At 37.2% G+C, this 16,373-nt stretch overlaps 1 protein-coding gene across 1 annotated transcript in view; it reads right to left on the bottom strand.

The window, feature by feature from the left end:
* The window catches only part of scfd2 (sec1 family domain containing 2), a 106,176-nt gene that overhangs the window by 40,012 nt on the left and 49,791 nt on the right, over positions 1 to 16,373 (bottom strand). Inside the window, exon 5 of the mRNA XM_056765203.1 lies at positions 13,018 to 13,291. Within this exon, the coding sequence (XP_056621181.1) occupies positions 13,018 to 13,291 (274 nt within the window). The remainder of the gene's footprint in view (positions 1 to 13,017; positions 13,292 to 16,373) is intronic.

The raw sequence follows: 16,373 nt of genomic DNA, 5'->3' as shown, positions 1-16,373 counted from the left end.
TTCCCTGATAGCAGCACAAAAACAAATGAATCCTCTCTGCATCTTCTTCATTCAATGAACTGTGTTTCATCTGTAATTTCAGCTACTACAAATACAAATAATAAGAGATTTCACAACTAGAAAAAAGTGTTTTGTCCATCCTGTTTTTTTTTAATTATTTTCAGCAGTTTTTTCTGTCGGACTGAAACCTTGTATCTCAAATTTTTATTACGGTCCATACGCTGCCGGTGTGAAAAGAAAATGGACACGTGCTGCTAACGCACTCCGTACGCGCTGCTCCCGCTTAGCCTGCGCACTGCTTACGCGTGCGGTGTGGAACGGCCATTAGACCTCAATCTACTTGCATAAAACTCAAACTGCTTCTCACAAAGATAGTTGTACAAGTACACACACTTCCTGGGAAAGTTCTTGTGGCAGTGCTGGACAATAGAGGATAGTGTCCCAGACTCCGGGCTGCCACTCAGAATCTGGATTGAGAATCCGGCAGCGGATGTGTATTCTAGATTATACTTACAAGCACTAATTGTTAAAAGCAGCGTTTACATAGAACGTCCAGACTATTTACCAGTATCAAAGTATGTAATGTATGTATGCCCTTTGATGGGCCTCAGTCATGCAAGGGGCCCTGCTTTTACACCTGAACCACAGATGTGTAAGAAACATATAGCCACGAGTGTGTGTGTGTTGAAAAGGAAAATAACAAAAAAGTTCAACATCATTTTTAAAGGTTTAATCAAATGTCCTATAGATTAACCTTATACTTTGCTTATCCACAAGAAAAAGAAAAGAAATGCAAGGTGAGTCCAAGAATTATAACAAAGGGCAGAAAAAGAGTGAACGAATGAAAGGGGGAGAACCCGTACGTAAATGAGAAGAATATTTTGCAGACCGTCGGAGGCAGAAAGGATGAGGTGGATGTATGGCTGGATTAGGCACCTCTGAGAGCAAAGGAAATTAAAACATGAGTCTAAGTAGAATTAAATACAGCATATAAGCTCTAGACAGGATGCAGACCAGGGGTCTGATCTATAAATAAATAGATTTTAAAATGTGCTGGCAATTCTTCACATGCATATCAGGATTTATTAAAAAAAATTGCAACCTTAACGTTGCAGAAGTGTATGTCTAGCAATAAAAGCACAGGGTCGATTTTTACAATTTGAAGAAGAAAATGAGTGTTCCTTCAGAAAAAGGCTGTTCTGAGAGGTTGCTGGAGCGTTTTTAGGTGTTTGCTCAATGGCGTAAAAATCCAATCCCCAACAAGAGTTTCTATAGTAGTCTGGTCATTATAGATATTGTACATATTCATTAATGTCAATAATGTCTTTTGTCTTCTACTATCACAAAAATTCTGAATGCCACAGCACAAGCTGTACAATAAAGCAGCACAATAAGAGATTTCATGATGCAGAGGACCCTTATTTACAATACCTAACATAGTTTAACATTATTTACTATTTAATATTAATACTGAGCTATGTAATACTGAATTCTTTCAACACATGATACTGTATTTGTTACATTATAACAATACAAGCGACAAGATCAGGGCAGAGTAGGTAAGTAGTGCTTTTATAAGCCTGTGAACTTTTAAAATGTGGAATTTGTAACAAACAGTGAAGTTGTAACAGTTAACTGCTGCTATATGTTGAAGAAACGCACATAAGCTTACACACACACACGGTCTCTGATGGAAAGCAGCTCTGTGCATCAAAGGGTGAAGATGACCTTGTGCATGTGTGTGTGTGTGTGTGCGCGCGTCTCTGTCAGGAGCATGAAGAGACAAGGCAGTGGTCCACATTTTGCTCGAGATAAGAGTGAAAGATATAGTGAAAGGAGAAAAGGACAAACTAGAGAGAGAGAGACAGAATAGAGAAAATATACAAAGTATGTGTTTGCCAGAATGAGGGAGAACAGACCCCTAAAATGGATATGAAACACCATTAAATGACTTTAGTTTATGACCACAGAAACCAACAGCATTGCATTTATTATATCCAAGGAGGGCATGCCCCCCTCACTATGCAGAAAGACAGAAAGAAAGAATAGAAAAAATGGAATTGAAAGAAAGAAAGTATACATAGAAAAGAAAGAAAGAAAATAAGGAAGAAAATTATCAAGGAAAAAGAAATAGAAAAAAGGAAAAGAAAGAAAGAGTCCAGAGAATAGAAAAAAAATAAAGAAAATAAGGAAGGACGAATAGAAAGAAAGGAAGGAAGGAAGAAAGATGGAAAAAAGGAGGAAAAAAACAAAAGAAAGGAAGAAAGAAAGAAAGAAAAAAGGATGAATAGAAAGAAAGAAAGCATGGAGACAATGGAGATATGAAGGTAAATGGCCAGTAAAGGAGTAAACATACATAAGGTTATGGTGCTGGAGATAGAGGTAAAGAGAGAAGCAGAATATAGGGGCCGTTCCCCCTGACTCAGGCCTTGATTAACACCAGACCTCCAAACAGGAAATGACCCGGCCAATGTCGAGCAATGGGAGGCCTTCCATCTGGAGCCCAGCGCTGTGCAAGACTCAAACACACACATCTGAACAACCAGAACAAAAGAGCAGTAAAAACAACACTGATTTCACCAAAACTAAAACTGAAAGCTCATTCTGACACTACTCTACTCATTAGAGAAAAGTCAAGAAATGGCCATCATGGGCGATGATGACTTCCACAAACCACAGGCCACATTCACATGATGAAAAACTGAAACGTTTTTTTTGTTGAAAAGTTTCACGTACACATGACAGCGTTATCAAAACTGTCTGCATTCACAAGGAATCCAGGAAAACGGATAACAGCGCTGTAGTATGCACGCCATGCCAGTGGATGTCGATGATGTTGTGTAAAAGAAAAAGGACGTGCCTTGGCACATACACAAGCACAGTTATAGGGCTAAAGTGCTTTTTAATACCGTTGGTCGACGTACTTTATGTGTGTTTAAAGTCTGGCGAGTGTAAATAGTGTGTCTCCGCTGGTGTTATTGGCGCAGCTAAACCACATTTTGCACACAGTACAGCCATAGAAGCTTCAATATAGTTTTGGCTAAACTTTCGTGACCGAGCGCCTAACACGCATGCGTGTAACGTCATCGCTTTCAGAAAGTTCCCTCTTGCAGTTTACATGGAAATGAAAAAGGCAGCGTTTTTGAAAAGTTGCGTCTTCAAAAGCAGTTTTTTTTTCGTTTTCAGTTGAAAACTTTCTCGTGTAAATGGCTCCTTCAAGGAGGAAAAAAAGCAAGAAACTATAATGAAAATAATCTGTGCATAGAAGCTTGATAATAACAGAGACTGTTTGAAGTGAAGGTCATGTAGTGAAGCTGACACGAAGCCCCAGACAACAAAACAAACAAGGCTTTGGAGTCTGCACAAGTGATTTACTCAATTTATGATTCAGTATTATTCAGTGCACACTATTCCTGACAAAACATAATGTCTTTGTCACCGTTCATCTTCCTCTGAAACTATTTTTCGGCACTGAAGCCCGATTATTAGATGATGAAAATAGTCTAAAAGTTACAGTTACCCAAAAATGAAAACCTGTATGACTTTCTTTTTTTCTGCAGAACACAAGATATTTTTTAAACTTTGGAAACCAAACATCACTGGAACCCTTTCACTTCCATTGTATGGACATTTATCAAAGTATCTGCTTTTTTGTATTTCAGAAGAAACATATGAAGAAACATACAGGTTTTGAACGACATTAGGTAGAATAGATTATGACATAGTTTTTTACCTGAAAGAAAGAAAACGAAAGGAAGAGAGAGAGAGAGAGAGAGAGAGAGAAAGAGAGAAAGAAAGACAAACACTAAGAGGGTTTTGGAGGATTTTATGTCTGCTTTCAATACAACTTTAAAGATCCGAGGGTCTTATGTGCACACAAAGCATGGATCAAAAAATCTTTGCGACATCAGTGAACTGTAATCAATTGTTGTAATTGTAACCGGTCATAAACAACTGTAGAGTCAAAGATCAGTCCCAGAAAATACTGAGCACATAAACCCTGACATGCACCGTCAGAGAGATGGAGAGAGGGGGAAAAAAGAGGTCCCAACGCTGCAGTGACCCAGACAGAGACAGGCATGTGGAAGCGTGCGCTAGGGGCAAGACAGGCCATAAGAGAGGACAAACATTGTATGTGTGAGTAATTCAAACTATTCCCAAAGGACTGATATGACCAGAAAGAATGTGGCCGTGTGTTTGGCTGTGTGTTAGACAGCGGGGACCGTCCCCTCGTTCGTGTGTGTATGTGAGGAAGACTGGCCCCTGTGGCTATGATTACTGTTTAAAGCCTCTGAATGAGCTGCAGGGTTTCCTGTCACAAATAAGTGCTAACTGCATTTATTAGACTTTTACTTCCTTCATAAAAGTACAGTATACACAAACACACATACACAAGAAGTTGAAAAGTTACTGTCATAACCTGCAGGCACATTTTGATTGGAAGTTAAAAGTTGTGCAATCCTCCAATCAGTGAGTGTGTCTGTTTCTATTTTCATGTCCTAAAACCGGAGCGTTTCATTTCCTTAAATTACAGAATAGATTTTTAATTTCCCTATAATTAAAGCATGACTTATAATTTCCTATGTAGAGGAGATATAATCCAGCACCAACTTTACACACGCAAACACACATACGGTATATAAAGTGTATATGATGAAAGGATCGTAAAGCGAGATATCTTATTTTTCAAAATAGAAGTGTTGCCAAGCCAGCATAAACGTCATGAAAAAGCTTTTTGTGAACTTAATTGCAAATAAATATTGGTATGTCATTTGCATTTATTAGCAGGAAATTGAAAGGGGATAAATGGATCAAAATAAAAAAGGTGCAGTGATAGCAGATCTTGAATACTGCAAAGAAAACCAGTTTATATTCATGTTGAAACAGTACAATACCATTACGGTAATGTTTTATATGTATTTTATTATCGGTTCAAAGATATATGATGGCCGGATTTGTTTCACAACTTTCATGAATCATTGCTTTTTCAAATTGCTGTTGGCTGACTTAAAAGAAAGTTAAGTTCAACAGACACTAGACTGGAATTGCCACAATACATCCAGAAATGCTGTGAAAAATAGAATATGGTCCCTTAATGTTTTCTGCGGCGACATATTTCAAATAATACAGAAATATGAATTAGTTTATACTGATACCAGTCAAATATACATTTCTGGAAAACATGGCCTGAAAGTGTTCAATAACACATTTAGGCTTCCTACATAACTTATGCTCTCTTAGTTATAATAAAAAAATGTAACATATTTGTACTTCCAGTAGTTGCTTCAACCTTGAGTATTCAGTGTATTCTTTTTAACGGTAACATTTTGTATATTATTGGGAAATTGAAAGCAGGAACATGAAAACAGAAGGGACTGAACAACATCCACATCATATCTGATGGCCCACCAAAACAAACACACAAATCCACTCGGTTAGTCCCACATATAAGGCCACACACAGATTCAGAATAACACATCCACGCACAGACACACAAGTGCTGAGAGAAAATAATGGCAGGTACACAGGAAGACGCCCACATGTGGCACATTTCAAGAGAGACCTCCCAGAATGTTCCCGTGGGGGTTATGATCCCTGTTGCTTATGAATCTCTCTAAAGAATATAACTTTAAAAAATTGTACCACGAACTGTGTGAATGTCTCACGCCTGTTTTATAACGTACTCTGTTTGCAGTGCATATTCAAAAGCTATGACAGTACATATGCTGTGCGAAAGCGGAACGCTCGATGTGCTTTCACATATCCTGCGTTTGTAGTGCGGTGCCGATCTGTGGATTCTGTGGCCAACAAGTTTAACAACTGTCACAAAGTTTCATAAATTTTAACAAAAAAGATGACTGAAAATTAGTGGCTTTCTATAACTACACACATTTATGGTGAAATTACTACGTATTCATCCCAATCTGTGTAATTTTGAGCATTATATGTGCGCTTTCGCTTTAAATCAGTCCGTACATAGTCCTAAAATAGATTTGTTGTGAAAACGATGGCTGCACTGCTGCACCGCAACTGCAATGAACGGACTGCATATCGGTATCGGCCGATAAATCATCACTTTTAATGTTATCGGTATCTGATGATAATAAAAATTTAGGCCAAAATATTATAGCCAATAAATTATGAATCTTTTCTTACGCTGCTCACAGTTAGAATCTGATTAAAGTCTTTCTGTCATGATCATTCAGTTACTGCAGTTAGCAAACCATTGTTGATGTAGTATGTAGATATTTATGAATATGTAAATTATAGGACATAAAGAATATTGATTAAAGCCGACTGCTGTCTGAATGCTTTCTGTCTCGAGACCTGTTAGACTTCTGGCCAATAAAATCCTTTTTCCTGGTTGCTCTGGGAGAACAGCTATAATTTTTGGAATAAACATTATTTAATTGATGAAATAATCATTATACCAATAAAGTTTAAAAGATAAAGAATCTAAAATTAGTGTAAAGTAGGCTTGGTACATGATTTTCAGGGGGAAAAATAAATTTCAGTCTCAGAAAATGTTATTTTAATATTAAGGTTCTGTTTGTCCGCCAATATATCGGTCAGCGGCTTCCAATTTTCAAGAATTATCGGTTCTCAATATCGGCCAAAATTTACATTTACAGGGCAACTCTACTTACATGCATTGTAGACATCTACATCCTACTGTACATTTATGTGTGGGTTCGTCTGTATATGCCTGTTTCGACTGCGTTTGAATACAGTATGCGTTTTTTGTATAATTATGCATGTGTGTGTATGTAAATTATTTTTTAAATGTAAACAATATACAAGGTTTCTCTTGCTTTCATCATGACACTCAAACACAAATTGAAGCTGGCTGTAGATATTTAGAGAAACAAAGTTCAGCATCATGACTTAAGGATGTTACTTGATATGGACTTTGGCCCACTGCAATACTGATGTAAAACTCAATAACATTGCATGGACTGGTTCTGCTATTTTTGACTTTTTGCTGTTGTTATTAGAAGTGACAGTGAAGAGAAAGTCAGATTTGACTTCATGACTTTCCGACTCAAAATGCTAGACAATATCTCAGAGTAAAACATATTTGACAAGATTTTTGCTTTATTATCTGCCTAAGAAGGACACATTACTTTTGTAATGTCAACATGTGATCAAATATGATCTTTTTATAAAAACAATATTTTCAATGAGTGCAGAACTTGCTTATCTTTCTCTTTCCCTACAAGTACTGTTGAGCACTTGTGATAGCACTTCATGTATTATTGTAGCAGGAATTACCGCTTAAATGTTTTGTTAATTTTGTAAGTTGCTTTGGATAAAAGCGTCTCTAATTGTAAATGTAATTCATGTCAATGTTGACCCCTCCCCAGCAATCACATGTCATGTCACTTGGCATAATGATGAAAAACTCAAGTCCCGCTCTGTTTAATCTCTTTTTGTACTCTCTCTGTCCATTTTATGTAACATTGCAGAAATGAATTGGGAACATCAAGTTGAATTTAAACCTAAATGTGACTCATCACCATAATCTATAACAACAACAAAAAATACTTTTCTATTTTTACTACTTGAGAACTGCTGAGAATAAGGTCTGTGATTCATATGCTACCCATCCGGTCCTAATTCAGACAACACTGCTCCATAAACAGTCTTTAAAGTTGTATTTATTGATGTGGCCATCCAATACTATAAACAATCATAGTAGCAATAAAGGTTGCACCCTATTACACAGTTTTTAGACATGCAGTCAACACCTCCGCCAATAATATTGTCTGTTTCGGTCCAAAAGGAAGCCTGTTATCCAATAATATTTCTTGTTTCATAGGGGTGCCGATAGCTCAGGTACCAGATGTGGAGTTGGCCATGAATAACTCCACTAAAGTACTCTCTTCCTATGATGTAAGTCTCAAACATTCTCTTAAATAAACACTGTTTTTGCTTTAATTAAAAGCAGAAACAAATGCACACAGGTTACTGATAGCAATAAAAACCAGATTTAAAGCAAGACAGGTTTTTATTCAGTGAGTTAAACTCCTTCTCAATGCACATCTGCCTTAGATCTGTATCCATGAACTCATCTCTCTCTTCATCTCGGATGCGTCTCCTCGGAGGCGGCCCACACTTTACAGCCTCACCTCTGACTCCCTGCTCATTGATCTGTGAAGCCACAAGCCCTCCGCTGATGAAAGTGCTGAACTCCAATAACTGCACCAAAAACAAAGCAGCATATCCCCTGATCTGCTGCGGTTCAAACTAATGCCAAACAGAGAAGAGAATGTCAAATAAAGATGAATCTTTAAAGTGAGACAGACAATTGGTTTTACAGTAATTCTGAGGACTGACCAGCTGAAAAACAGTAAGACGGACAGAAGATAGAAAGAGAATGTTTGCCATCATACAGGATTTAGATAACCAGTATCATTTATATTACTTCATTATTATGTATTTAATTGCTTTTTTAGTAAATCTTTGTATACATATAAAAAATACACAGAATTTCTATTTCAGTTTTTTTGTTGTTGTTTTAAAAACAAATTTGTTGTGTGTTAATTGTAAAAAAAAATACACTGTATTTCTGTTCTTTTTGTTGTTTAAAAAGCATTATTTTTTCTGTTCTCTTTGTATAAAATATAAATACACTGTATTGTCATTATTTTCGATGTTTTTAAAACTTATTTTATCCGTTTTTTTTATTATATATTTAAAATATTCATATTTTTTATTTGTTTTATTGTTGCTTTAAAAACACTCTTTTCTGTTTTATTTGTATACAAATAAAAAAATACACTGTATTTATTTATTATTTTTAAAACCTTTTTCTGTTTAACATTTATAAATATAAAAATACCATAAAAAATAATAATTTGTATAAAACATTAAACATAAACTGTATTCTTAATTCAGTTTTAAAATTTCTATATTTTACTATTTCACTTTATTTTAAATATATTTATTTTGCATCACCATGTTATTTTTTCTTTGTTACACTCTTTGCACAACCTGTTCGCAGTCCAGCTGCAAATGTTTTGTCAATACAAATGTACAGTTTTCAGTCATACAATAAACCACACTTAAATTGAAAACTGAAATTGAGTGACTATTGTCAGACAAACAGAGAGAGAGAGACAGAAAGAGAGATAAGCTGAAGATTAATTTGGTCAAGCCTCATTTCTACAATATTGAAGTTTGTTGACTGGCTGGACATCCGATGTTGGTAAACATGACTGCAGACATAATGAAAGACAGCCGTGAAGGTAACACATGTGCCACTTACACCATCGGCCTCTCATTAATTCTGCCATGCGGCGAGACTCTGTAATTCTCCTCATCTGAGGAGGACCTGAGCAAGACTAATGCATGTGTGTTTTACCTCTTCTCGCCCTCTACATGTGTTTGTTTCTCATACATGCTGCTTCTGTGCGTATTTATGTTGGGGTGCATGTCCTGTTATTGAAGCCCTCTGCGATTTTGTGAGAATGCACGTTTGAGTGTTTCATTACGAAACCGTGTGTGTGTGTTCCTTTCAGATGGGTGGGATGTAAAATGACGGTTTAGGCAGAGCGGTTCCCGTCCTGACCAGGGCTGAGAGTGCGTTAGTATGCTTGAGAGAAAGTCGTTCCCATAGCGACCAGGTTTCAAGCTGAGCCTGCTATCCATTTAAACTAATTTAACTGAGCTGTGTGTCACAATCAATATATATTTCACTGAACACATGCATAGCGCTGGTACAAGAACACCGGCCGCAGCTGCACGTTCCTTCATTGTAAAATTATTTCATTGTTAAACTGATGATGAAAACATATGGTACAGGCTTCATTACATGTGTGACCGGACACACACACATATTCAAACGCTCTTTTAGAACCTACAAATGAACGTAAATGATCTGTCATACAATTTCTTGGACACACCTGGTGTGTCTTGGCACGGTTATTGGAAGTGTTTATATAAAAAAGTAATAGGGTTTAAAAGAAAGGGAGGAGAGAGAGAGAGAGAGAGAGAGAGAGAGATCTGCCCCTTAGCCAAGCAGGGCAGGAAGTTCTGTAAAAGGCAAAGCATTCTTCAGTAACGAAAGAGAATAAAGGAAATACAAGAATGAAAAAAAAAGGAGGTGAGAAAGATAAAGTTAACAATGTAAACGTTTTAAGAAATTTCCAAAAATGTCAGTATGTTGGACACTTTTTGTGAATATGGAGCAATACTGGTGTCCCAAGACTTTTTTAATGTTGCAATATATAACTTCTGACTATTGTATTACCTTCTCTGCTTGAAACATAAAATTTCAGGTTATTTATGGAGTTTTTGTTATGTAGGTTGGGCATACAGACGAATCTGGGTTGCCAGATCTGCGCAACAAAACCAGCCAAATGGCAATGTAAAGCCACAGAATGGCAACACTCTGGCAGCCGGCTGCTCTTTTTTTATTTACTGGTGTGACATATCCACACAAGAAATCAACCTGAAATTTCCACAATGCAAAAGCATACTGTTGTAAATTGAGGTGAGGAGATTTTTTACCATGAACTTGGTCAGTAAGGCTGTGTTCACATACTTCTTTTTTCATAAGAAAAAATTGACAATGGGGCTTTTTCTGTAAATAAAAAGCTTGCAGCATTGTGGTTACAAATAGAAGCTGGCAATGACTTTGGCGGTAGCGATTGTGCACGAAGCTTAAAGGATGTGTGTTTGAATTATAAACAGAGAGCGTCTATGCAATAACCGATCACATATTTAAAATCTACAATACTTATTTATCGCTACAAATGCAATCATAAGTTATTGAAAGTGAAATTTAAACTCACATTTATACAAAACTATGCTCCAACCGGCATTTCGGCCGCAATTTTATTTTTTCGAGCTTGATACTGCTCGACCAATCACCTTCCTCTGATGTTGTTATGAAAACGACATGTCTTGCTACGTGCTTGTCAATGGTTAGCTGTGAAAATGGTGCTTGACGTAGGGATTTTTCTTTTTAGAAAAGTTGAACTTTTTTCAACTTCAAAAGACTTTTGAAAACACCATTTACTCCATAGGATTATAATGTAAAACAGATGCTAGCAGCTTCAAAAAAGAAGTCAATTCTGCACATAGCCCAAGTGATTTTTTATTTTAAATAAAAAAAGTAATGGATTGGACCTTAAACCACCTTTAACCACCAAAACCCTTAAGCACTTAAAAAGAAAAAAACAAATATGACTTCAAAGGGACTATTTTACCCCTTTCATGTAACATCCCTGTCCTCAATGAATGCTAAACTTATAAATCCAGACACAAAACATGCTTATGCACTCAAGTTACGACATATTTTCCAACGATTGCAATGCTTCAATATGCCAGCTTGTTCCTCTCAGAACCACACAGGTATGGAAACATCCATAAAAAGCCGATTCCACATGGATCCCGACCGCGCTGACACACTAACAGATTCAAAACGCCATGATAATGATGAGGACCACACGGCAGTCTGACCACTGCTGCAAAGCATCTATTACACGCTGGTGAAGGCCACGGTGATGGCCACTCTCTACGGGTGTGTCCCTCAAGCCTAATAGGCACTTTGAATTTCATTTTAGTTAGAGCATCACATCATCGCCGATCTGAAACAAACCTACGCTCAGCACACACACACACACAAAGACCTCCACATGCCACACACACACAGAGGAGAGCAACAGAGTGTTTTGTGTGGACCTTGCAGCGTTCAAGGTTTGAGAGAGTTTAACTTGCACTCGCGTTTCAAAAGACACACTCAGGAAAACCTCCACGAATAAACAGTATTATGTAGGCGCCGAGCAAAAATTATTCTAGGCAACCAAAGCCTCAGGACCAGGCTGGCTTGGATTGCAGTGTATAGGGTTCATTCCTGCAGTCACAAATCAAAACGAATCAGGTTTAAAGGATCTCAAATGGACCGCAGAATCAAATGGCTTCCATCAGCTGTCCAATCGGAGAGCGAGGGAAAAAGAAAAAGAAAGGGAAGAGCTGATTTATTTAAAAGGGAAAAAGATTTCAACCTTTTGTTTTCTAAGCAGAATAAACCATAAAAAGTGGGAAAAAAATGTGGCTGATGAAATGTGATAAGTATTTCTAGAGAGAGAATAAGAAAGAACCCAGAGGTGTTCCCTCTCCATTCATCTTAACCCTTTATACTTTTACCGTGTCTTCATCCGTTTCATATCATCTCAGATCTTTATGCAACGTAGAGATTCAATTTTTTTTTAATTTTAAGACAATTTTGTGGCAAAAATGTGGCAGAACAATAACTGAAAATGATCAGAATAACACAAATGTTCATGTAACAACATGCATTTCACTATGGTTTGCAATAACATTCTCAAATGAGTTTTAATGTACAAAAACAACATGACTGTTTACTTTCAAGTGGTAATAAGGCTTTCTATTCCACGAAAAATTGTATCCTGTATATTGCATTATTTAGCACAGTGGTTCTCAAACTAGGGGCCCTAAAATGATTCCAGCACAGATTTTGTGGCATTTTATGAAATATAGAAATTTAACTAATAGTTTTTATGCAACCAAACATCATAAAAATAAGACCACCAACTGCAATAATTGATGTTCCAGCATTGTACAACTGAATATGTTGATTGATTTAATTAAAATTAATTAAAAAAGATGATAAGTCTTAATTTGGGGGTCGACAAAGAAATGCACTCTGGGGGCCATACAAAGAAAAAAGTTAGAGAACGACTCATTTAGCAGGCTATCAAGTACCAAACATTTCTTCAATATCATGCAACCCTGATTTTTACATTAACAATGTAGAGGACCAAAATCTATGGCTAGTTTTATGTAAATAGTCCCCATGATAGCTATACTAACATCCTGTATGTCTGCTCTGATCCGCCAATGGAAAAAGAATAAGAACATGATGTATCATAACGTGCCAATTTGGCTTTCCTTTTCTGTAACCGAAAGGCCAAATGCAAACAATCTTAAAAATTAGTAATGTTTTAGTAAAGTGGCACTGAAATAAAGCTGAACAAATATTGCACTAACCTGTGATATCTTGCAGTAAAGGGCTCAGTTTCGTCTCCTGGGTGAGTCTTAGGGTCAGGGCTCCGATCAACTCCTTTTCCATCTTTTCCACACGCTCACCTTCTTCAGCACCACTTGGACACACTTCTTGGGCCAAAGAGTACACATAGACCAGTAACACCAGAAGATCATCCATGCTGAGCTCACTGGAGTCTGAACCCGTTTCAGATTCGCCAGACTTGATGAGGGGGAGAAGCTGCTTCAGAACTTCTGCCAGGTCGGAGTCCCCCAAGGCCTGACGAACAGAGACAAGAAATGAATCGGCAACATTTAGATCAGGTGTTTTCAAACTGTGGGTGGGGACCCACTTGTGGGTCGCACAGTGGCATGAGGTGGGTCATGGAAAGTCACTTGGGTTTGAATGACACAAAAAACAGTTTTGTCCAGTTAAAGGGATAGTTCAGCCAAAACTCAAATTTGCCGTTTATTTACTCACCCTCAGGCCACCTGAGTTGTATGTGACATTTTTTACCATAAAGAAGATTGTTTGGTAAATCCGCAGCCCTCTCTGCTTCATATAATGGGAGTCTATGGGGTCAGCCGTTCTAGTGACTCGCTCGATATTTTCATAAATTTGAACGTCACTTTTAATAATATTAGCCATAATGTACAGCCCTCCGTTTCTGCAGGTGGCGCTAAACATACAAGACGCTGGTATGCCATCTGCCACCAAATACTACAAGAAGAAGATTGCGATTGTGTGCAGAGGCTGCACATTATGGCTAATATTATTAAAAATGACGTTCAGTTTGACGAAAATATCAAACGATTCGCTTCACGAAACATCAACATGTCGCGAGGAGATGCTTTTTGGAATTATCTGCATTACTAACTCTTAGACAGGTGGACCCCATATACTCCCATTATATGAAGCAGAGAGGGCTGCAGATTTACCAAACAATCTTCTTTATGGTTCAACTCAAGAAAAAATGTCACCTACATCTCGGATGGCCTGAGGGTTAGTAAATAAATGGCAAATTGAAGTTTTTGGCTTAACTATCCCTTTAACTCTTTCAACGCCATTGACGAATTATCCTGTCATTTGAAAAAAAAATGGTTCCCCGCAAAAGACAAGCTTTTACAGCAATCAGTGTTTGTACTGTTTTACAGCAGCTGGCGCTATTACACGCCTTTGGGAAAAAGTACAGAATCCCAGAACCTAGAATTTATGTTTTCTTATCGGTTTTTAATGATTGTTCTGAGTGTAATCTGGGCGGAAACTTTGACAAAAATGTTAATTATCTCAGCTGTTTAATCAAAATGATGCATTTTTGAAGAAACCTACCCACATCTAAGAAGTGATAAAACAATATAAAATAAAGATAGAAGAATAGAGTTTCTTTTGTTTAAAAGCAGAGACTCATATTGTTTGTCCAAATATTCTTTACAGAAAATGTACTGTGAGCCATTTAAGTTTGCTGAAAATGTTAAAAAACGCTGGCATATTTTTTTTAAAAGGCTGGCATTAACAATAGCTTTGATATTTTACCATTAGGTAGATTGGTAATACAACTTAAATTTCATTAATTCTATTTAGGGAATATAAAAACTCATCAATTTATAGAGGATGAATATGTATTTTCTCCCCATATTTCCATTTAAAAATATTTTGGTGAGTCTCAAGATAGAATATACCTGTCTAGGTGGGTCCTGGAATGAAAAAGTTTGGGAATCGCTGAATTAGATTATAAAAAATTAAACGTCACATTTAAAAGACTACAGCGATCACATTTATTCTGTAGGAAGTAAAAGGTAACCCTTCGGTGATATCGCTGACGTGACTCATAATGATACTCATTGCCTGACTTTCGCGACATTCACTCTCACATGTTGAATTTTTTCAGCAAAAAAAATAACAAGAGGTTGGAGAAGAGAGAATGTGTCTAGATGTTGTAGGCGAAGAGTGCTATATTTATTCACAACAAAGGTGAAGTATGCTGCAGCTGACCCTGAAAAGTTTCAACAAATAATTTGTTTTTAAGATCAGAACAGCTTTGATCGCAGGAAAAGTTGAGGTTACAACAGGGCAGATATGGAGATGCAGAGTTTCAGAGCATTCAAAACGAAAAAAAATCAATGTATGTGTATTTGGAGACTGCAAAATCTAATAACCTTGAGGATAGATTTCATATTCATTGAAAACGTCCCTATTGAGCTCAACAGCGTTGTTCTGCCCAACAAAAATATAGTCTCTCCCTCTGGAGAACTGAACTGGCCCCTCCACACAATCCTGTATCTGAAAACTACAAAATCCTCCCTGTGAGCTCGAGAGCACCACGACAACCAAACAATACATTCCTAAGCACTTAAACATGGAGTCTCAGCAGTGCTAGAGCCTCATGTGTGTCATTCTTTCCAGGTTTGAGTAAACCACCTGAATCAGTTTATGAGCTAACCATTATCATTCATTTAAATATGTGTGTCATTAATTCAGATTAAATGCAATTCTGGGTTGTTACCTTTAACGGTTATGATTTCGTTCACTGTCACAACTCCATCGTGTAATATCCTCAATTAACGAATTTGTTGTATCTGATTCACTGAATTTCGTTTTTCTCATGGACCATGAATATCTGATCTGGATGGAGTTCAGCCCCAAGGGGGTCATTTATATCTCTGGGCCGTGTAACCTTCCAACCAGATAGGCTGGATGTGAGGGACTCACTCTGTGTCCATTGAGACCTAATAAATCTAATGCCTGTCTTAAAATGGAGGGAGGACATCTACCAGATGACCGGATCTGGAATGGGTCACATCTGTGTTGTGAAAAATACTGAAATATGAGGGATACGTTCATAACAAACAACACAATGTCTTGTTGGCCAACTGTCAATCCTTTCAGATGATGCTGTGACTTCCACTTTTGGACATTTGCAGTTAATCCACATTTGTGTTTTTTTTGTCTGTGCAAATACTACAATGGCTTTTGATTAAAAAACACATACATAAGCAAGAATCGCTCTTGGGTCACATGGGTAATTGGTTTTGAAAACATCTCAAATGTGCTCACAGTTTGTAAACCGTATCCGTACTGTAAGAGTTTGTGCCCAGAGATTTGAAACTGTACCCTTCATTCTGCAATCAGGTCTTGTTTTGTAAACCTTTGAATCAAAGCCCAAATCCATCTATAAAAACGAATCAAAATTAAGGAGAAACAACAAAGTCCCTTAAAGACACTTCACTCACACAAGCCACGACCACAGAACACATTTTTATCCCCTGACATTGTGAAATCGAATCCATGCAGAGCCCCTATTCCAAATATTTGTGAAACACAACTTTTCAACTTCATTTAATGGTAAAAGAAAAATGACATA

This window comes from Triplophysa dalaica, chromosome 13 (genome assembly GCF_015846415.1).
Source record: "Triplophysa dalaica isolate WHDGS20190420 chromosome 13, ASM1584641v1, whole genome shotgun sequence".
NCBI lineage: Eukaryota > Metazoa > Chordata > Actinopteri > Cypriniformes > Nemacheilidae > Triplophysa > Triplophysa dalaica.
The sequence above is the reverse complement of the archived record's forward strand: the minus strand, read 5'-3'. Positions and strand labels throughout refer to the sequence as shown.